Source organism: Apis florea, unplaced genomic scaffold, assembly GCF_048593485.1.
Source record: "Apis florea isolate Af1SG1 unplaced genomic scaffold, ASM4859348v1 contig_2350_pilon, whole genome shotgun sequence".
Classification (NCBI taxonomy): Eukaryota; Metazoa; Arthropoda; class Insecta; order Hymenoptera; family Apidae; genus Apis; species Apis florea.
Window position 1 is genome coordinate 8992812 of NW_028256565.1, and position 22028 is coordinate 9014839.

At 39.1% G+C, this 22028-nt stretch overlaps 1 protein-coding gene across 8 annotated transcripts in view; it reads left to right on the forward strand.

Moving 5' to 3' along the window:
• The window catches only part of LOC100870354 (neural cell adhesion molecule 2), a 428395-nt gene that overhangs the window by 80352 nt on the left and 326015 nt on the right, over positions 1–22028 (forward strand). For all 8 annotated transcript variants that reach the window (XM_086904550.1, XM_086904548.1, XM_086904549.1 and 5 more), the window contains one exon: positions 18309–18832. In XM_086904550.1, the coding sequence (XP_086760676.1) occupies positions 18724–18832 (109 nt within the window). In that variant the 5' untranslated portion in view covers positions 18309–18723. The remainder of the gene's footprint in view (positions 1–18308; positions 18833–22028) is intronic.

Consider the following 22028-nt stretch of genomic DNA (forward strand, 5'->3'; position numbering starts at 1 on the left):
TGGTGGTAACGATTGCTTTTTTGAAATACATGAGATTTTTGTTTTTCTTTATTCAAAAAAGAATCGATGCACGAGTTTCGCAAAAAGTGCGTAGATAAATAATGGAACCTGTGGAATTTTTGAACGTATGTATTTTTCGTGCAATTGACACTGGATTTCGAAAATTTCCAAAAATTTGTTGTTGAAAAACGTGGAAGGAAAAAAAAAAAATCCTGCGACGCTGCAAACATTCTTAAACGAAACCGTCGTTAAATTAGCTCTTCGACATCATCCCAGGATATTAACGCGAATTTCTCCTCATAGAAAACCTAGTCGTTCTCTCTCTCCGTTCCCCCCTAAATAATAATCCGTCAACCACCCATTGGCACATTCAATCCTAGATGGAATCTCGAATCGTCTGATATACGCTTAATCCTTGAAGTGGAACAGTGACTGAGCCACCGATTCCATTGAATTGCGAGGAGAGAAAGAGAAACAGACGGAGAGAGAATACGTGGGTAAAGACCGCGAAAGATCGAGGGAATACAGAGACGGAGAAGGCAGGAACAGAGGGGATAGCGAGAAATCGCTAACCAAGAAATCGTGGAACAAAGACACTTGGGATGAAACAGAGGCTCGAGGTCGAGAGAGAGAGAGAGAGAGAGAGAGTCGTGAAAGAGGAGACAACAGAGAAACGAAGACGACGGATTCATGGCGTATACGGGGGTTGGAAAAGAGGGGGGATGGTAGGAGATTCTCCAATAACAGCCGTCCTCGTATTTCCTTCCATCCAGAACCGAAGGAAACTCACGTCGCTGAAACGGAATCCGAATCCTGGGTTAAGAAAGAGGGAGAGAAAGGGACACTTGACTGATATTTGCGATGATATTCGCGAAGATTGTTTAACGATAAGGAAGGGGTGTGTATGCAGTCTTGCTAAATGCATCGAATCAAGCCTTCTCGAGTGGATTTTTATTCGAACGAGCCGACACGTACCGGGTCTGGAATCCAGGGAATCCTCGCGTGCTGACACGCGGCGATGTCGATTGGGCGATTTTTCTTTTCCTTTCTTTTTTTTTTTCTTTTCTTTTTTTTCCAAGAGAAGAATCCTATTCCTTCTGGCGGGGAAAATGGTGTTTGGATTAGAAACTACCGTTTGCTCGTTCGACAAGTTATATTAAAAGTTTGTATCGAGGGGAAGTTTGGAATTATGATGGGTGCGGATAGTTTCTTGCGCGTCTCAACTTTGAAGAGGTTGAAAGAGACGGAGAGATTGTTTTAGAGGGATAGGTTAATTCAAAGGTACGGATACGTATACCGTTTCGTGTGGCGGTTATTTCAAGGTATTTTAGAGATTCTGCATAATGATTTGCGTAACAACGTTGATGAACGTTGTAACGTTGTGCATTCATAAGTTGATGAATTACAGAGTTTTATACACAAGAAGATTGTTCTTCATTTTAGATCTTACCAATTTGTTAAACCTCGTGTGTTGAGCTTATGTGGAATATTTTTTTCTTCTACTTAACGTATAGAGACACGGATAGAGACGAGTTCTTCATGAAATGAACTCGGGAAGCATCCTTCAGGTTGACTCTATCTCGTGAGATTAAGTAGACGTAAAAAATTAATTAGCTCTTTCGTTCGGTGCTCTCTGTTCAGAGGATCACCACGAGAAACGTGGGAAGAGAAAAATGTTGAACTGATGAACATCCGTCGCTTTGCTAATACATCATTTAATACTATATGGAAAAATACGTTGATCTATAATCATTGCGTTTAGACAATGCGTAATAAATTAAATAGAAATTGAAACGATCCGAATTCTCGTTTACGCGCTTCGTTTGAACAACGAAATAGTCTTTCTTTTCTTAATGGAGATTTAACTTGAAAAATTACCGTGACTCTTTCAACGAAAGAAATGTGTTATTAACAGAGATTCTTTTTAATGCTTCTCGTCTAACAAGCTTATTTCTCTCCTCGAGAATTCTTCTCTCATCTTCCGCTTCTTGAAAGTTTTTAAGAGAAACTTTTAAAATAATTTCAAATTGTATCGATCTTCGATCGAAGTTAAAAAAAAAAAAAAAAAAAAACAAATTGAAAAGTTTCGAAATCCGACGTTTAACGGCAACGATTTATCCCGTGCTTGTTTTTAAAATCTAGAAAAAGAAAGAAAATTGTTTGTATCTTTAGAGGATTCGAAAATTAATTACAATTTATTCAATAATGAAATTGAGAAACTTTTAAAAATAGTGCCGAGCAATTTATCTTCCGAAGCGTTAAATCCAATTAAATTTTCCGATCCACAAATAGCCAAAATACCGTTCCATTACACCCGGTTGCTGAAACATCCAAAAATCCGCAATGCAGCGAAAATGATCGGTATATACATTATATAAACTCGGATAAAACAATGTAAACTTAGACTTGTCCCACGGTTTAGATTCCTCGCTCGAGATTGCCCTTTCTTATGAAATGAGTTTCGAGTTTCGTGTCGAATTTTCACCTGCTTGAATCCCTGTGCAAATGCGATCCAATGTAATTTACAATGTTTCGATCATTGTTTATTTCATTAAACAATGTAACAGGAATGGAAAGTCGCGCAAAAAGTTTTTCTTTTTTTTAATCATCGTTGCGCGCGGTGTTTGTTACCTTCGATGAATTTCAATCATATCGGTCGAGAGAGAGAAAGAGGGAGGGAGAGAAAAGGAAGTGAAAAAAAATATTCGATTGTACGAAACGTTTGGGTTTTGCTCACTTCCAAATCATCAAACCTGCACGTACCTTCTATTTTTCACGTTCTCTCGCTTTCGCCTCGTCAAAAATTCATCTTCTCTCCCCTTCCTTGTTTCGCTCGTTTCGACTCGGCCAACCGAATCCTTTAATCATGCACGCGAATTTATGCGGAACCAAACGGAAAACAAAATTGGATGCGCTTCGTCGCGGGGATATGAAGGAGGAGAAAGAGAAAAAAAATGTTTCGTTTCTGAAAAATGATCGTTGAATAGTACACGACTGTGGAATAAGGAATGGAAACGAAATCAATTTCTACTGTTATTTATCGATGTGTTGAGAAAAATTTGTCAAATCGATGTTACATTTATACTAGATTTCTTACCATTCGGGTTACTTAAAATTGGAAAATCTTCTTTCGAGAAAGAGAAAAAGAATATCTAATATTTCAAGATATCCGGCGATTCTGAAATTGCAGGATCACTTTCTCCGTTCTTGTAAAGAACGAATAAATCGAACTCTACAAAATTGACAAGCGTTTCTAAGTCTGTTCAAAAATTTCAACTCTCGTCCTCATCGAAATTGATCCGCCTCCGTTCGATTTCGAGACAGAGACAGGATGATGGAAGAAACGGGACAGCCTCGAACGACGACCAACCATCTCGATGTCACGAAACGTAAATCGTGGAGCGGGCCAACATCTTCCTATCATGGCAATTGGAGAGAACTAGCGCGTGTTACTTGAATACCGATCGCCGCGGCATAGTAGTAATACCTCTGTCTACATAGCCAGGGATCAGTCTAAGCGCATTAAACTCGTACCGTGAAACGTATATAAGAGTATTCGAGCCAATCAACCGATCGGCTAGCACCTATCTACCGGTTAACACCGATCAACGGTGTATTTTCTACTCGATCGTTGGATTAGCTCGTTCGATTAACCCGATGTTTGTTTCGTGGAGAAAAGAATTATTTATTAACGCGAAAATTAATTAATGCGCGCACTGTGTCCACGAAATAATGTTGAAATGAAGTTTTGCCAACATCGTGAGAAACGTGATGACATATCGTCGGGCATATATGTTATGTATATTTTGAAAATATTTTTTAGACAGATTCGTCTAAAATTTCCGATTGTGGAAAAAGGTTCGTTTGATCAGTTCGCGGGAAACACTTTTTTCAAATATAAATATAAGAGAAGTATTTTCAAGTAGATTAAGAATATTTAAAAGTTGGAAAGATGTTAAAGAAAAGATTTGAGCGAACGTGTGCCTAACGATCAATGTGCTCTTTAATCCTCGCACGAGCGAAATTATGGATAAATTTTAAACACTCGTAAAAATACCCTTAAAAATTCACGGAAGAAAGATTTCCTAAACGTGTGAAAAAAATTTCAAATGGAAAATATTTTCTACAGAATTTCTAACGACATTTTAAATACCCCAATAATTCTCTCCCTCGCTCGCTCAAGTTCAATGATATCAATCTTCACGAATATTTCGTCGATATCCACCGTTTCTTTTCCATTCCCTCCTGGTGTAACACGGTGTCGTAAACGTTTGATGGACACGGAGCGATCACCCTGGACAGAGATTTCCATTCGTACGGGTTGAATATGGGTAATCAGAAGGGGACCCGTTCGCTCTATGTATACGGTATCTCGCGCTTACAACAATGGGAGATCACGCGTGGAGGAGCTTCTTACGAGCGCTTCGAAGGACTCGTCGTCGTTCGTGCTCCCGCTGTGGTCCATGAGCCGCACAATGGGGACAATGACATGCATTCTCATAAACTCTGTGACGACGAGACTGCAGGATACCGCGGTCCGTTTCCTACGGCTCTAGAGAACGTATTCTTGGAACGCGGAAGAAAGGAATTTTTTGACCTTTTCCACCAAAATTCCACTATTTATTTCGCTTCCCTTTTCCCCTTCCGTAGGAAGACTTGGTTTTTGAGGTATTTCTGCCTTGCCTCGATACCTTTTATCCATTTTTATTCTCTCTGTTATGCGAATTCTGTAATAAAAATTGCGAAAGTGTTAGTGGAGACGGTATTTATATTCTTATCGGAGAATATACTTTTTTGCATCTAGCATCTAGCTCGATATTTTCAAAGATTTAAGAAGAAGAAGAAGAAAATCAGGTTTCCTTACTAATACTTTTACCTTCCATAAAAATCAAGTTCCTAAAAAAAAAAAAGAATACGATTATAGTTGTGTGTAGTTTTAAAATTAGTGGAAGTTGTTTATTTAGCAAAAAGAAATTCACAAGAATTCATTCGGCAAAAGAAATTGAGAGTAACGTTGAATTTCAACCCATTCGCAATTACAACTGAATCTTTACAACTGTATATTTATCTTCAACTTGTTTGGACTCGCCCCTCTCTTTAATCACTTCATAAAACGGAAACGAAAAGAGCGGACCATAAAATGGTCCACTTTTGCGCTTCACTTTTATTGCCACGATTTCGGGGCAACATGTCGGCCAAACCACGGAAAAAAGGAGCAGAGCGCGTTGTTAGGGACAAGAAAGAGCCGATGCTCGAACGAGTAACGACGCTCCTCGGCGAATATACATCATCTTGCCCGCTTACCCCACATACTGCCTCTCTTAATTCTCTATGTATGTATTCAATTATATTTGAATAATTGGCCACCCGACAAGTTGTGGATTAAACGAACGAACGTTTTATGCGTTTTGCGTCTCACGCAGGAAATTGAATTCGTTCGCGTTTTCAAACATCAGCATACGTTTGTAGGAAAATTTCCTCGCATTATGCGTATTGTGTATTACCGATTCTGAAATTCGATTTGACGTAATGTAATGGAAGGTTTCGGTATAATCAGCTTCTTTTAACGAGGATAAAATATCGAGCCGGTATACGAAATAACCGCTCGAGCAGTAGGAAATAATGCTTGAAGGATAAGGTACGTAATTAATCATGCTCATTGTTAGAGCAGAGTAGAGACAGCGGATGATGCTTTCGAGAGGCGTTTATTTTACATTTATTCGTCTTTCCCTTCTTTTACTTTGCTATCCTTAAGCCTTTCGATCATTTTAATTATTATAATTCCGAATTTCTTTCTAATTATATTTACCATTCAAGTATATAAGATAATTTTCTTTGACTGTTCAAAAAAATACTCGTCTCTTCTATCTACAAGTTTTTTTCATTATTAATTTCATTCCCTTCGATTTTCCTCAATATCCAACAATAAGCAAAGATCAAAGTGAAGACATTCATATAGCTTCCTCCCTCGTCTCGTGTAATATTTTTAACGCAGTTTCGCCACTCGTTTCATCGGATATCTCGAAGGCGAATGTCAATAGTCAGTAATATCAATATCCCGTTCACGGTAGGCTCTCCGACAAGCAAATCTCGCACCTGCTGGTTTGTGACGCTCTTTCGTTTATGGCGCATACGTTTCGAACGTTCCTCTTTATAATCTTTCCTCGCGTGGTAATACTTGCGGCGGATCGTGTGCTCCAGCAGCCTTTATTCACGGGAGAAAAAACACTTACCGGCAGCTGGCCCCCGTGGTGCTTTTCTTGCAGAGCGGAAATAAACCGTCCCGGAAGGCAACCAAGTTTAAGAAACTTAAATCAATAAACCGTGTGGACACATGGAATTGTAACTTATGTTACCACCGTTTACCCGGCCCATTTTTATTCCACGCCCCCGCCCACGCAGGGGTATCGAAGGAAATCGTGGAAACGATCCCCCTCCTCTCTTTTTTTTTTATCGAATTTTATTCGATTTATAAAACGTAGAAACGCGTTCAGTATATATCGCCCCTCTCGGCAAATGAACGACGCGAGAAAAGGGATCGTGAAGAAGAAATTTTCTCTCCCTTTCTTCTCGTAACAAGAAAATTTTCTTTCTTTTTTCAGGTAAGATGGTTCACATCGGGCTAACGTCGTTTCAACATTTTCGTGAACTTCGTTTCCAATTATACTTGTTTGCAAAAGTTTATCCAATAACAGTTAATAATCGATTCTTCGAATTAACGAATATACAATTTTAAAAATTCGTCTTATGTCGGCAATATAAGCACGATATTAATAATCAGGATGGATTACGTCACAAAGAGCCTGATCGTTCAAAGGTGAAGGTGAAAATATTCACTCGGATATCATCGACGCACAGGGATGATATCCGCGATCTTCGCTCTTCTCGATCCACTCGAGTGGGAAGAGAAGAAGTGCATGCATTCTCATAAGCCGCGACAAGCAAATCTCGGTGTATTCGGGGAGAAGACGGGTGGCTGGGAATCTCCGCGGTTCTTCTGCAAGGCGTACGTGCCCGGGATACCTGTGTATCGTGAAATGGGGAACCCTGTTTGGATTAGATCGCATCCACTGATCGTGATATTTCGCCTGTGTGACACGTGTAATCCGAACGACGATTTATTTATAACGCGTTTCGTACGTAGCGAGACGTAGTTGATGCGTCGCCCGGTTTCTTTCGCGGATTTGCCAGCCCATGAATAAAAACGAGACAGTTGGACGTGAAATCGGGACGAGTTTCGTGGTAGGTAGGAAGCTTACTCACGAATTTGCCCGCTTCTTCTCGGATTGGAGAAACGATGGACACGAGATAGGCTCGAAGAATTTTTAATTTTTTATCTTTCTTTGATGCGTGTTGATGAGAAATCGAGGAAATTATTGTCGATAATTCGAACGAATAAGTTAATTTCCTATGAATTTTTTTTTTTAATAATTTCAGAAGACGGAAGAAGAAGATAGATTTAGGAATACTTTGATCGATACGATAGGAAGGTTCAGATATCATCACGAAGCGTTAATATCTCTTAAACGAGCTTAATTTTCTTTTCCTACCAATTGAAGAGAATTGGAGATATAATCAATAATAACAGGGATTTTTTTTAATAATTTCTCGTTAATTAATGTTTGTGCGTCTTAATAAAGGTTTTCACGTTGAACGATGATGGGCATGTTTACGTATAATTTGTACACAGCGTATGACGTTCTCAGCATAATATCTCTAGGCTATGTGCGTATTGGTTTCAACGAATCGGACATGGAGATCGAATGTGGGTAAATTATTATTACCACACTCACGATCACCTTATTATCCTTTAATTATTTTATCTTGTAAAAAAATCCATGTGTGTATCCATAGTTTTTCTAATCTCACGACGACAATTTTTTTTTTTATTATTCGTTACTCGAATAGCAACTTAAAAAGCGCAAGCATGACAATCGGGATGAAAAACATGTACAAAAATGTTGCCACGGTACGAGAGTGTACGGATTTCACGATCTCACGGTTTGCCAAGAATTTTCAGGCGAACGACAGACTTTCCAAGACAGAAACGGGAAGTTCGCGAAAGGAACGGATCCGTGTTTCACGCTCGAGAGCGTTGAAAACGCGTCGGGATAAGGGGTTAATGAAAATATATTGCCCCCAATAAGGCAAAATAATCGCTCGTCCAATTCGTTCTCTCCTCTTCCTATCCACCCAATTCCTTTTTATAATATTATCCGACAATAAGATCCTTATTTACCATTCTCTCTTTTCTTTATTTTCCTCTCTTATTTTCACCCTTCTTAATTTCTTAGTCTCTCTCGCAAATGCTTGTTTCTCCTCGTGCCATTTTATTCTCATCCTAATTATACGAACGTACGAAATCGTAACTTTCGCGCGTAATTAAAACGAGGCGGGTAAATAAATTGTGAAACAAAACAGAGAGAGAGAGAGAGAGAGAGAGAGAGAAAAGAATTCGTTGGCACGTTCGTCCGACCGAGTAATTTTTCGAAGGGTTTTTCATTGGATACGCATTGGATATAATGACACGAGGCGCAACCCTTTTTTGGTCGCATTACTTGCGGCATTTTGGCGTTGCGCGATAAAATAAAACATTTCGCGAAATAACGAGGCCACTGATGCGTCTATAAAAAATATATAGGCGTGACGTGTAAAGGTATTTGTACATGTGTGCATTCGCTCGCTTCCGTCGAGTTGACATCGGTGAACGAGCATCGGTGTAAATTGAACACATGTTTTGCATTAGCGGTGCCATTTTCGCCTGTATATATAGTTTCACGAAAAACCTACATTTTCGAGCCAGCCTCGATACATTACCGCATCGAATCTGCGCGCTAGATTATTCGACGAAATGTCGATCGGGGTGAAATGTTTCCCGTTATCTAAACTGGACCATTGGTTCGATGGAATTTGACGAATTACACGCTATTCCACAAAATTGTCCTTGTCTTTTTTGGAATGGGACAAGAAATGAATGATGATTATGTGTTGTTGAATAATAGTATGTACAAATATTTTCAGAATGATTATATACAATAATCAATTGATTATATTAATGAATCGAGAAATCGTAATGTTATAGGTAATCTCTTGCGTATATAATAATTGCAAATTCATTCGCTGCATTTATTATTCTTATTCGCGATATCGATAACTTATTACAACAACATTAGTTTAATTATTCAAAGGGTTCCAGAAATAGTTGTATTGCAGACTAATTAATAGATGCTCCGTTTATTACAAAGTTTATTGAAAATAATATTAACATCGGATGACCACACTCATTGTGATTGACCTGCATTCGATATCCGTGTGGTGTTTATTACCGTTTAAATATATTGTTATTGTTAAAGTAATTAATTCTCTCATTAATCTTTCAATCGTGTAATTAAAAATAAAAATTATCACACGAATCAACGATCAACAATTATTCCTTATAATTTTCCATACCTATCGTTAATCAGAACAAGCCTTTAACTTTCTTTTCAAATCTCATTCAAGAAAGGCCACCTTAAATCTTAACTTTCCACAAAATCTCTAAAAATCCCTTAGCGCCGATCTTCAAACGCGATTCATCGAGCATGATGCAATGCTATCCCTTATGTACGGACATTTCGTACATCGTACGTGGACTAGAGTGGAAAAGAGCACATGCATCCTCGTAAGCCGCGACAAGGAAATCTCGTGGCTGGAGGCGGTTGGGCTGGCCACGGGCCCATCGGTCTCTCGGCTGCCGTGTCTCTGTCTGTATTCGGCGTTCGTGTCCGTTCGGTTCAGTTCGGGTTTTTTCGGGCGCGCTCCGTCAGTGAGGCGGCGCGCGCCTCGTGTCCCACGGAACGCGTCTCTCAGTGATTACCGTGCAGTCCTTGCGACACGATCTCAAGCTTCCTGTGTTACTGGTTTGACGACAAGGGTTGATCGCGCGCGAGTTATTATACGAAACTCACACTGAGTGACGGTGAAAGATACACGAGCAGGTATTGCGCGAAATCATTTTTCTTACTCGTTATCCTTCGCGGTCGAGGAGAAATCGAGCGTGCGCAATCGCGCGCCGAATTGAGTTGAATATCGGAGTATACACAGTGATCAAAGTGAGACAGAAGTTGCCTGTTATTCTTCGTAATTTTGCATGCGCCGTGACGTATTCGAGAGACGTTTGTCGAACTTTTCGCGTATGGGACAAAAAAGGAAACGTGGAAATCAGTTGACCAAGGACGCGTTCAGGTTCGTTCGCATGAGATCGCGGTAACATTGTATCACGTAATATCGCGCTATCTCGCGGATAATGGATCAGTCGCGTGGCGAGGGGTGATGGACAATAAACGGACGCTACGTGTCGCTGTTCGACCTACGGATCGCGAGAATAGTATGTGGTATACGCGTGTGTCATTCGCGCGAAATCGATCGTTCGAACTTTTCAACAAGTTGTTACGCACCGATTAAAGATTAATTCTCTCTTTGACGTTTGCTCGGTCGAATTGTGTGCTACTTGTGTGTGCGTGTATGCTTGAAAGGACCGCGATGGAGTATTTTATTGAAACGTTTCGCGGACGCGAAATTTAACGCGAACGATGTTGCCACTTCGGGCTCTGGTGAATTTTTTCTAGTGACAAAAAAAGTTCATTCGGTAAATTATCCAGTTAATTGGATGGTGATCAACGGATCGATTTTGGAGGAGCGTTGTTTGAGTTGACAGCCTTTGAAAACAACTTGAAAACTTTGGAAACTACTGGAAATTGTGTAACGTGGTTGGACGTGATTGTTGATGCCTCGACTGTTCTAACATTCCCAGAGAAACGATCGACTTTGCAAAGGAACAGGTAAGCGCGCTGTTAGCGCCTCGAGAGAATTCTAGGAACCGTGTATAAAGTCTTCGCTATGAGGTTGATCGAGGTGTTGTGTATTTCATGATATCGCAAAATGCCCAAGGGAAAATGACTGTTATCTCCTTCTACTTTGAATTTTGTTGTTTGGATTTATCCTCAGGTTTGCTTTATGAGACAAAATTGTTCGATTAAGATTTTTTGTGGTTGAATATTGAACTTCTCCAGGATTGTCGGAAATTATATGCAATTTTTTCGATTTTATCATTCATCATTTATTCTTAATCATATGTAGAATATATGAAATCGAAATAGTCAAGACTCTTTTATCATCTTTTATATGTTTCAATTAAAGATATTTTTCATTCTGGAGAATTGATATAATTGAAGTAATATAAAATTGAAACGAACACATGACGTGGTAATTTTTTTTTTTTATTTATTTAGCGTGCTGTTATTTATAGAGTATTTTTTTTCTGTACTTTTTCATTTTACTATAATATATTACAATATTGTCGAATATAAAAAATATAAAATCCATTGTTTCAATGTTCATACGAATATCGAATTTATATATTCGAAATTTATATATCAGTTCGCAATACTTTATTATTATTCGCATTATTCTCTATCGGATCGAAACTATTGAAACGAAATTTCAAAATCTATTTCTCGTCGCGAAAATTCGTGCAACGTGGAACGTGCAACCGCCTCATTTACCACGTTATTATAATACACGCATCACGCTTTAACTATGCGCAAAATTCGAGCCAAATTACCACCCTGAATATCGCGTTCGCACCACTCATTAGAAGCGGTAGCTCGCCTAAGAACTCTCGTTGCGATTCGAAATCTACTTAAAACTTCGAGAGCAGAATGGCCACGTAATGATCCGATGTCGGCTAATAAGAAGCGCGCGAAAGTGGTGGAAAGAATGGGGAGTGTGAAAACGCATAATGCCTGAAGGCAGATCGATCGGAAAACGAGAATTTTCACGAGTCCGAGAGGAGACGAACAAATAAGCTCGAAGTGTGACTACTTTTCCTAAATAAAACGCTGCAACAGAGATCAGAGGGAAAAACTTTAATTAACGGAATTATTCGGGATAATCGATGGAATGGTGATCTTCTGACCGAAACGGAGGAGGGATTTTCGCGTTGTCAATTGGGTAAGATCGGGTTGCTCGTTTACACAATAAGGTGTCGATCGGTCGGAAACAATCAGCGTTTGAGTAATAACAGGGAGGGGGAGAGAAGGGGGAGAGAAAGAGAGAGAAGCGTGTTCCATTGGAATCGCGTCAATGGTAGAGGGTTGGAGGCGGCTGGGGAGGTGGCGAATTGAATAAGGAAGAATGGCTGTAATTCACATCGGTCTTTCTGACGTCGCTTCCGCTTTTCTTTTCGCGCTTATTCATTTTTACAGCAGTTGCGTCTGATGCGGCGCAAAAGATGCTCACGACCCAGTTTAAAAGAGTCGACGAGCGGACGATGTAATTATGATTTAGCGTGCTATTTTTCGTTTCTTTCCCGCTTCTATTTTTACCCCCTCCTCTCTTTCCGTTTCTCTTCTTCTACCTCTCTCTCTCTCTCTCTCTCTCTCTCTCTCTCTCTCTCTCTCTCTCTCTCTCTCTCTCTCTTTCTCTCTCTTTCCTCCAACGGACGACGAGGTTGCTCAACGAAAATGGGGGAATGTCTTTCCGAGCGTGACAATGAAACTCGCGACAAAACCTTGTCGTTGTTGCATCAAACTCACGCGCTCGTCTCTCTCTCTCTCTCTCTCTCTCTCTCTCGTTGCTTGAGCGTTTTTTTATCCCTCCTTGTTGGGGAACGGAAAATTGTTTGACGTTTGTACGACCGTTTTCCTTTTACTCGGTTTCTTTCCACGTCGACGACGATTTCGGCGACGAATTCTGCCGCGTTTTCAAATTTTCAAACGTGTTTTCACGAATATATTTCGAAATATATTGGCTATTCAAGCCACGGGGGAAGGGAAGATTTAATATGTAGATTTCGCGTTTGTCTTTGAGCTTGGATGGGGTGGTATTTGGAGAGTAATTACAGTCGAAACCTTGGAGAATGGAGAACCGTCTTGGGTTTCAGGTCCTTGTACGGGGCCCTCGGGGATCTCGCATTGTCCTTTGATCCTTGTTAAGGTTAATTTGCGCAATTTAATTCTTCATCGGGTTGTGCAAGAGTCTCGCGAGACGATGTAAAAAGATTCGTTTATTCGTACATTTTTCTTGGATTTCGCATTCTCAATGGGATCTATTAATCTTTCGAGAGACGAATTTATTAGGGCTAGAGGAGGATATTTGTATTTTCATGAATCAAACGCGGATATTCTTGCAGACATTTGTATCGATATTTCTTCCGAGAGATCTCGAAGGAAAACTTTTGAAATTAATTTTCGAACAACAGTTTATCGATCAATCGAATCGTTCTAAACTTCTCCTACTTCATCATCCAATTTCGAATAAATGTGAAAGTCGATGAAAAATATTCCGAAACCAAATATCCATTGAAACGAAAACTATATATATATTAACATTTCTTCTAATCTGAATTGTCAGCATATAAACAATCGACGAATTTGCGTAATCGTGCTCGATAATGCAAAGCATATGAAATCGTTACCGTTTCGATATTTACTGTTCCACGAAGCTCCACAGTTAGATAATTGAATAAATACGAAGCTTCGATTTAACGAACGAATATCATCGCATTATCATCCCGATCCCGTGTTTTCGATAATCGATGCCTCAATAAAACACGATCCATTTCACAAAAGCGAATGTAAATTTTAACAAAGGAACCGCCGCTCGAGTAATTTTCCAAATTGGACGCCTCTTCAGATATGGCTTCTCGAGAAGCGGCATTCGTCCTAAAAGAGGATGACTCGCCACTTCCAACTCCTTTCTCCGATTGTTCTCGCGCACGGTGTCGAATCGAAGATACCAGGAAATATCGTTGTATGCGAGGAAGTTGGCAAATTAGACACTTGTCACACGGTTAACCGGCAATTTTCATAAAGGAGAGACCGTCATCTAGGAAACAATTTGCAAATAAGGAGGAGAGGAGATCCGTTGGAAGGACACGGTCGTTTGTCGGCCCTGTTCTACCTGCTTTGAAACCCGGTGATTTGCAGAGGTTTGCGTTTCAGATTGAAAGGGGTCTTCCGTGACTTCTCGCGTGTATTTCATTACGGCCGTGCTATTTCAGCTTTATTGCACGCGGTCGATTGGTAAATTTTATTTTTACATCTATCATTTTATCATCCATTAGGTAATAGGTGGATTTCTTCTCAAGACATAACAATTCGAGGGTATTACGTTTATTTAGATAAAAATTGTTAGACTATTCGAACTGTAGGAAATCGATGGATCGTGTGATTTTCATCCAAATTATTTTCTAATATAAAGAATATCAAATTCTCAAATTCTCAGTTTTCGTTCAACACGACAACGTGCAATCGCTTGCAGACTGATTTATACGAATACCGTTGGTAAAAATAAATCGATAACAGGGGAGTAAGGATTCTCGTCATTTTCACGCGATTCATTTACATTCCTTTTAATATTCGAGCAACGATTTGGCGAATTTGAGGCACGTTCTGCGTGCACCGTTGGCGTGCCAAGGCTCGCGGAGACGTCGACAACGAGGACGACTGCTGCTCGGGATGACGACGGCGGCCCGAATTCGTGAACGAGGATCGTTGTCTGAAAGCGCATTAAAATTCCAAGAATATTCATAAAGGGTGGACGGCCGTCACAAAAGATGGAAACCGGGCTTCCTGCCTTTTTTCCTCTACGCGCCCTCCTGAAAGACCGACGTTGCATTCTGGAGGAGTGCATATCTGGCGCAATCGAATTCGACCCATTGTCGACCGAAACCATCCCCTTTCGACGCCTCTTATCGCGCTTATAGGGGAGGATTGGTGAAGAGAGGATCGTTAAGGCCCCTCGAGCTGACCGCCCAATAGTTGCACGCGCGTCGATGCATTTACATGGAAATCTCGAAACCCACCCTCCATTACATTCCGCGCGTTATGACGTTTTCCTCGACCATCCTCTCTCTTAAGAATCCTTGGAATTTTGCTCTTTCTTCCGAGGCACGCCGCTCTCTCTCGTTTCAATCTTTGATTTCGCGAGTTTTGCGAATTTCAGTTTTATAATATAGATGTATATATATAAATATATATGGATGATTGAAAGGAAACTCTTGGGTTGAAAGGGTGGTTTTTCTCTTTTATGAAAAATTAGATTTCTTTTTTTTTTAGAAAAATGTTTGAATTCTTGTTGAGTTTGATCAGATGACAGGCATGCATCTTTTGTGGATAGAGATTTGGAATGGAACCAGGTTTGGCAATATGTGTGTTAAAGATACACAAGGATACAAGGAAATTATTCATAAAAGATCTAAACTGAAAAGTTCGGAAATACATTAGAAAAAAAAAAGGAGGAAAGATTCTCGAATCGCTTCGGGAAAAATAAACTCACCGTTTCTTTTTTTCGTTCGTTAAATTTCAATATTCCCAAAATATCCGAGGGAAAAGCGCCTCTTGACACTTTTCCAAGCTTAGTATCGCTTCCGCGCTCTAACTGCACCCTAAACTCTTCCAAGCCGAATTTCCCTCGTGCGCGCGACAAACCGACGATCCAAGGGATCCAAGCGTTGAATGTGGAAAAAAAAAAAAAAAAAAGAAAAACCGTTCAACGACGCAACCATTTTTCGAAAAAGCGGACTGGCGAAAAACCAGGACGCGATTACAACGAATGCATAACGTCAGCAAGCGTCGCGTAGGGCGTTAGAAGCGGGAAGCGGAGAGTCGAAAGGGGGGGTGAAAAAAAAGGAGGGGAAAAAAGGGACAGGCATCGTCTCGTAGCAGCAACTGCAATGGGCGTGCAATCGCTGCTGGAACTTGAATACGAGCCCTTGCACGCGCGAGAAAGGAAAATCAGCAGAATGGGATTCGTGCGAGGGAGAAACATCGGTCGAAAGAAGAAAGGAGAGGCGTGGGAGGGAACGCGTGAAAGGGGTCGAAAGATGGCGCGATCGAGTGAAATTTCAGAGTGTGTTGACGTTTTCAAGCTGCGATAGTTCGTCGAATCGAGAAGGGACTCGAGAGGGAGGGTGTCTTGATTCGAATCTTGCACCAATCGCGCTATCTGGAAGTAGAGGGAAGTAGTTAATTATGAGTTGAATGGGGATGGAGAATGTATTTTCGTTCGAGGGGATATTTCTTGCGAAGGATTTTATCGTTGCAATATGAAATTATATAAATATTTTAGAGAGAGAGAGAGAGAGAGAGAGAGAGAGAGAGAGAGAGAGAGAGAGAGAGAGAGGTAATAATTTATTTTTTTATAGGAAGAATCGAGAAGAAATGATTCATGTTGAGTAAACACACGTCAATTACACGTCGAGTTTCTTTTGTATAAAAGGTGCTTTGTATTACAGGGGGCGAGGAAAAAAAATTCTTCGTTAAATCAAACTCGATTCGTGACCAGAGAATCGTTTTCTCCGGAAGATTCGATGTTTGAACTGGTAGCGATGGTTCGTTTAAGACTTCGATTCGAAAAGGTCGGAGCTTCGCGTTGAATTTCGAATGGATCGATAAGCTCTTCTGAACGATATCTGAACGAAGCTTGGTTTTTTTTTTTTTTTTTTTTTAAATTACTAATTAGTAGACGCCGGTACTACGTGCTTTGTGCGTTTTTTGGATGACGAGTTTTATTTTTCTACCCTTTAATTTCTATCCCTCTTGTACATTCTGTATATTCACGAATCGTTAACGCACAAAGTAATCTCGATCACTCGTTGATCAATCGAGTTCAATCTTGACAGGGGGGGAGGACGGGGAATTCCCCTTCTCATTATCCGCAATCGCGGAATTTCCATCGAAGAACGATATTCATTTTCTTCGACGAGGATTCAATGCGTTTCGAGCTGGACTTTAATGTATCGGTCCTCCCTTTAATTTTTCTGTTCTCGAGCGAGGAACGGTCGACTAACTTTCTTTTAAACATAGTACAGAATTTTAATTAATTACTTGTGTCACTATTGAGAATAGTTTTAATTTTAAAAACGTGTAAGAAAATACTTCTTCTTTTCTGAAGTTTCTTATCTTTAAAAAGAAAAGAGAAAAAAATTAATTAGAGAAAGAGGTATTAGAAAAGAAATTTAAAAAGAAAAAAAAAAAAAAACATTTCGCGTTCAAATTGAGAATAAATTTCCATCGGAGTTCTTCTTCTTCGAAAATATTAATTAGTATCTGTTTGAAATCATTCTCTTTTGTTTTATTCCTATAGGAATGTTTTTTTTTTTTTTTTTTTTTTCTACATTTTTCTCTTACGAAATTCGCGAGTTCTCGTTTAATACGAAAACTCTGGAATCGACGAAGAAACTTTTGCAGTAACCCAATCCTATTGTCCTATTTAATAATCGATGAAATAGTCATAATAGCAGGTGAAATCAAATTAAATTCACTTCACTTTAATCGATTCAAATAGAATTTAAATTCAATCAGTAATAACGTTCTCCCACATCTCCTCGATGCTTAAAATTTAATATTCTCCGAATATAAATCCTTGATTTAATATCTCCCAAAAATCTAATTTTCCCGTTATAATATACTCTTTAATTTGATCTTTTTTTTCTTTTTTTTTTTTTTTTTTTTTAAGATCAATCATTCAAGATTAATCACAGATTGAAAACGAATTAAAAAGAGCAATAATAGTCAAAAATATTGCAGAAGCGATAAGACAATTTCACGAATCAATAGGTTTCGAAAGGTACAAAGGGAGTAATTCAAAAATCCGCAAAAATATCGTCAAAGACATTGCAAAAACTGGAAAAAAAGAAAAAAGAAAAATGTATAGTCAACAAAATGAGTTGTATGTACATAGAGCAATTTTTTTTCAGTGGAAAATCTCTTTGAAGAACTGAGATCAAACTTCAGAGTTTCGATATTTTTTCATGTTTTGAGTATAATTTTGCCTGGGAATATTTTCTTTTTTTTTTTTTTACAACAGAACAATAAAAAAAAAAATACTAAAACCGAACTGAAATTTTATAACATCAAATTTTACTCTATCTCGCTTCGTTATAAAGTTACGTTAAAAAAAAAAAAAAAAAAAAGGAGAATATCGAAATCTCAAGAATTGATTCATCCCTCCAACGCGATACTTCCATACAATCCATTCTATCTTACGTAGTCATATTATAAATCAAATTTCATTGAAGATCGAATTTCCCTTAATTTTCTAATTTGCATCATTTAACCTATACGACCTCGACTTTTCGGACCGATGTTGGAAAGCAAAAGACGTGGCACGATTCATTTACGGTTCGCATTGATCACGTCAATTGAATTTCACAGTTTAATCGCGTTCGTTGGTTCGTCGATGGAGGGGAGGACTCGTTCTATCCTCTCGTCCATCTTCCCTTATCTCTGTTCGGCGTCTAACCGATTTTCTTTCTTCTTTCGAAGGTGACGGTGGCGAGGACGAGCAACGTGGGGCCGCACGGAGGAGGAGGTGGGAAGGGTGGCGTGTGTCCCTTGGCGGGGAGGTTGTGCGTGGCGAAGCGGGGCAGAGAGGGTGGCGGCAATCGGCGGGCGAGAGTTGGACTCGCGGGAAGTGGTTTCGGGAGAGGGTGGCGGCGCGGGAGGGGAGGAGGAGGAGAAGGAGAAGGTTTGGAGTGGGTCGGAGAGAGGGGGCTGTGTGTGTGTTTGTGTCGAAGGAGAGAAGGAAGGGAGGAGGGAGGAGGACGTTGAACGAAGGAGGAAAAGTGTGTGTGCATCGTCGGCGGGAGAAAGGGGAATAGTTAGAGAGGGGTAGAAACGTGTGTCGTTGACGTGATTACGAGTGACGTGACGTGACGTGACGTGACGTCGAGGCGTCGAGATGCTCCTGGATGAGATGGCCGCCTCCGTTCACACGCTGCTGTCATTGCTCCTCGCCCTCCTCGGTGGTTGCACGCTGTGCCGCGGCAGGATCACGAATCAGGAGATAGGTAAGTGGAAAAATACTTCGCTACTGCCTGAGAAATCCTCTTATTCGCGACGACGCCTTTGACGCGTTTCATTTTTACTTCTCCGCTCTGCTGCGCTCAAAATATTTCCAATCACTGGTAATCCAATACGAATTTTCTTAACCCGAAGAAATTCTCTAATCGAAGATCTCTGTTTGGAGATAAAGACAATTTTATTATCGATACTCGTAGCGTTAATTCGGATAAAGATTAATTTGAAACGGAGTCACTTGAAGTTTCGAAATGTGGAGAGTGATTTTAAATGTTTGATCAGTAGAGTGTAGCTCGTAACGTAGTAGGGTGTCGTAAAAATCTCTCGTATAAAGGAGCAAATTTTACGCTTGTTATTCCTTATATAAATACATGTTTAATGAAGTTAATCTTACAGCTCTTCTCTATATTTCTCTACAACTATTTAATGATATTTTAGAAATTTTCATTTGAGAATGATAAATGAAATTAGCACTTTGGCGTGTCGAGAGAAATATGTAAATAAATTTTCGTGCATAGATCTTGGTATTCCGCGTCATTCTTTGCGAAATGTAGCATGTAAAATTAACCGTAATCGTGATTCGACTGTATAAATAATCTTGGAAAATTTGAACAGGATGTTTCCAATTAAAACTATCGTAGTATACGTTCTCGCACTCTGATTTTGAATCGTGTCGGGTTTAATAACGCTCTTCTACTACTCGTGTCAGGGAAATATTTAGAGAATAAATTAAGTGAATTTAATATATTTTAACTTGGAGGTTCTATTAACTTGAAATATATTTTATATTTATAATTCGTTTTATAGTAGTAGTTGAAATATCGATGATACTTTTTCGATACTTTTACCTGTTCCAGATTTCCATGCAGTGACCTTCTTCTACAGACAATCTAAGATTATTATGTTACAGAGTTCTTGTGTAATAAGTTAAGATACTCATTAAAATGTAATTTATTTATATAAAGTTTATATAACTTCCTCGCTTGTGTTTCCAACAGTTTCAAATTCTCTCTCTCTTTCTCTCTCTCTCTCTTTCTCTCTCAACGTTAAATCATTCAAGGTGATTATAATTTCTTGGATACGTGAATTCAAAGTTTCTCTTCTCTCGTATTTTTTCACCTTTTCAATCGTGAAAACAATATTTTCATCAGAAGATTTTCAATTTAGAAAGAAGTTATAACAAACGTTCATAACTAGAGGATGATTTTTATATTCGAGTCAAAAATTAATACATTATTATTTTAAAGAGAAACGGAACAATGAACTGTTAAATCACAATCAAATCAAAGAATATGACTTTTTAATAAAAATCTAACCGTTAAAAAAATTACAACAACATTCTCCCTCACGAGTTGTTTTTCATTTTTCAAAAATCTTTTTCCACCAAACTTTCTCGCCTAATTTCCCCCCCACGTCATTAATCTCGAAGCATTAATTTGTATCCGTAAAAATCAGCGCGAGAACGACGACAACCTGTGGCTTCCTAGCGTAGCTTCACGATCTCGAGGGGTAAATAATTAACCGAAAAACCAACTTCGAATAATAGCTTACGCACTTTGATCGTACCTAATTAATCGTGTGCGATACGTATTCTCATCTGGTTGCTGGTTGTCCTTGCTTATTACGTTTATAATTGTGTCTCAACTGGACCGAGGATGGTGGTGGTACAAGGATGTTGAAAAAAATTTCACCCTTTCTTTTTCCATCTATCCTTTTCCACCTCACGAGTACACAATACCTAATTAATTAGCAAACGTGATAAATGTACCCCGCTCTTTTTATACCTTTCCTTTTTCGTCCTTCTCAAGTTTTTTATCCAATGGTTAATTTAAATCGTTTTATGTATTACATTATGTATTAATTTATTCCAATCCGCTTCGTGTTTGCTCGCAAATTATATGTAAATACGATCATTCTTTTTTCTTTTCTTTTACTCGAGTACGGAAGTGGAGGAATCGTTCGTTCGATAATTTAATTGCGAAGGAGAATCGTTCGTGTGAATTATCAGACAAGTATAATAGAGGAGAAGTGTGAGGACTGTTTTTTTTTCTTTTTCTCAAAAAAAAAAAAAAAAAAAAAAATTGGAGAACGAGAGATGAATTAAACATCGACTCGAAAATTAGTCTGTTGCGTGTAATAATGAGATACACGAGGGTTTAGCAGGATTTTTAAAAAAAAATTTTTTTTTTTTTTTTATACATATATACATCTGCGAGCAATGCAACGAGGAAATACAGGTTTTCTCTTCCCCGTGGGGATTATTTAAATTCACTTTTAACTAAATTGGACGCAAATTCGAATTTATATTTAATTACTCCGCGCGGAATAAAGTTGCGTAAATATGTCGGTAAACGAACGAATTTTGCACTTGGATGTTTTTTAATTTATAAAAACACGCGAGAATTGTCGAAGAAAAGTTTGGAGGAGATTTTAGAGGAGAGGGAAAAAAAAAAAAAAAAAAAGAAGCGGCATTGTGGTCTCACGATACCTCACGGAGGATAAATTATGCCGTGGTACCGGTGATAAATCTTCCTAGTAACGAATGTAGTACACGGTACCGATACAGAGCGTGCATAAATTTAAGCGTTAAGTGATGACATCCATTAATATAACCACAAGGGATACACGCGTTGTAACGAAGCCCTTTGATTCATGTTTCCGTTTATTAAACGCGCATCTCAGAGTTCAAGGTCATTTCAATGCAATTTCAAGGCCATTACTACCACTACTAGTACTACCACTACAGATCGTTGAACCCTGTCGTCTAGACATCGGTTTACAATTGCTACAAAGTCGCGGCGCTGCGGAGAAAATTCCATTTCCATTTCTTTTTTCGCGTCGTAACGTTTTTTCATCCGTTGAAAAAGAAACTTTCAACGGATGGAAAAAAAAATTTTTTCACGGATTTTGTAGAAAGACAAATGGGAATGAATATTAAAAAACCGGTATTCGACGAAAAATCGATACGCCGTTCTTTGCGCCGCGTTAAAATCTGTAATTCGGGATTAAAAGTAAAAGTTTTTTTAAAAACTCGACGATAACGAGGAAAATAAATAAATATCCACATGGCGAGTCCGAGATCTCTCGTGAATACTTAAAAAGAATTCCTGCTTTATTCAAAAATTCCCTCGAAACAATATCTCTCTCCCTCTTTGTTAATTCAAACGCTGCCGCGAGAGGAATTAC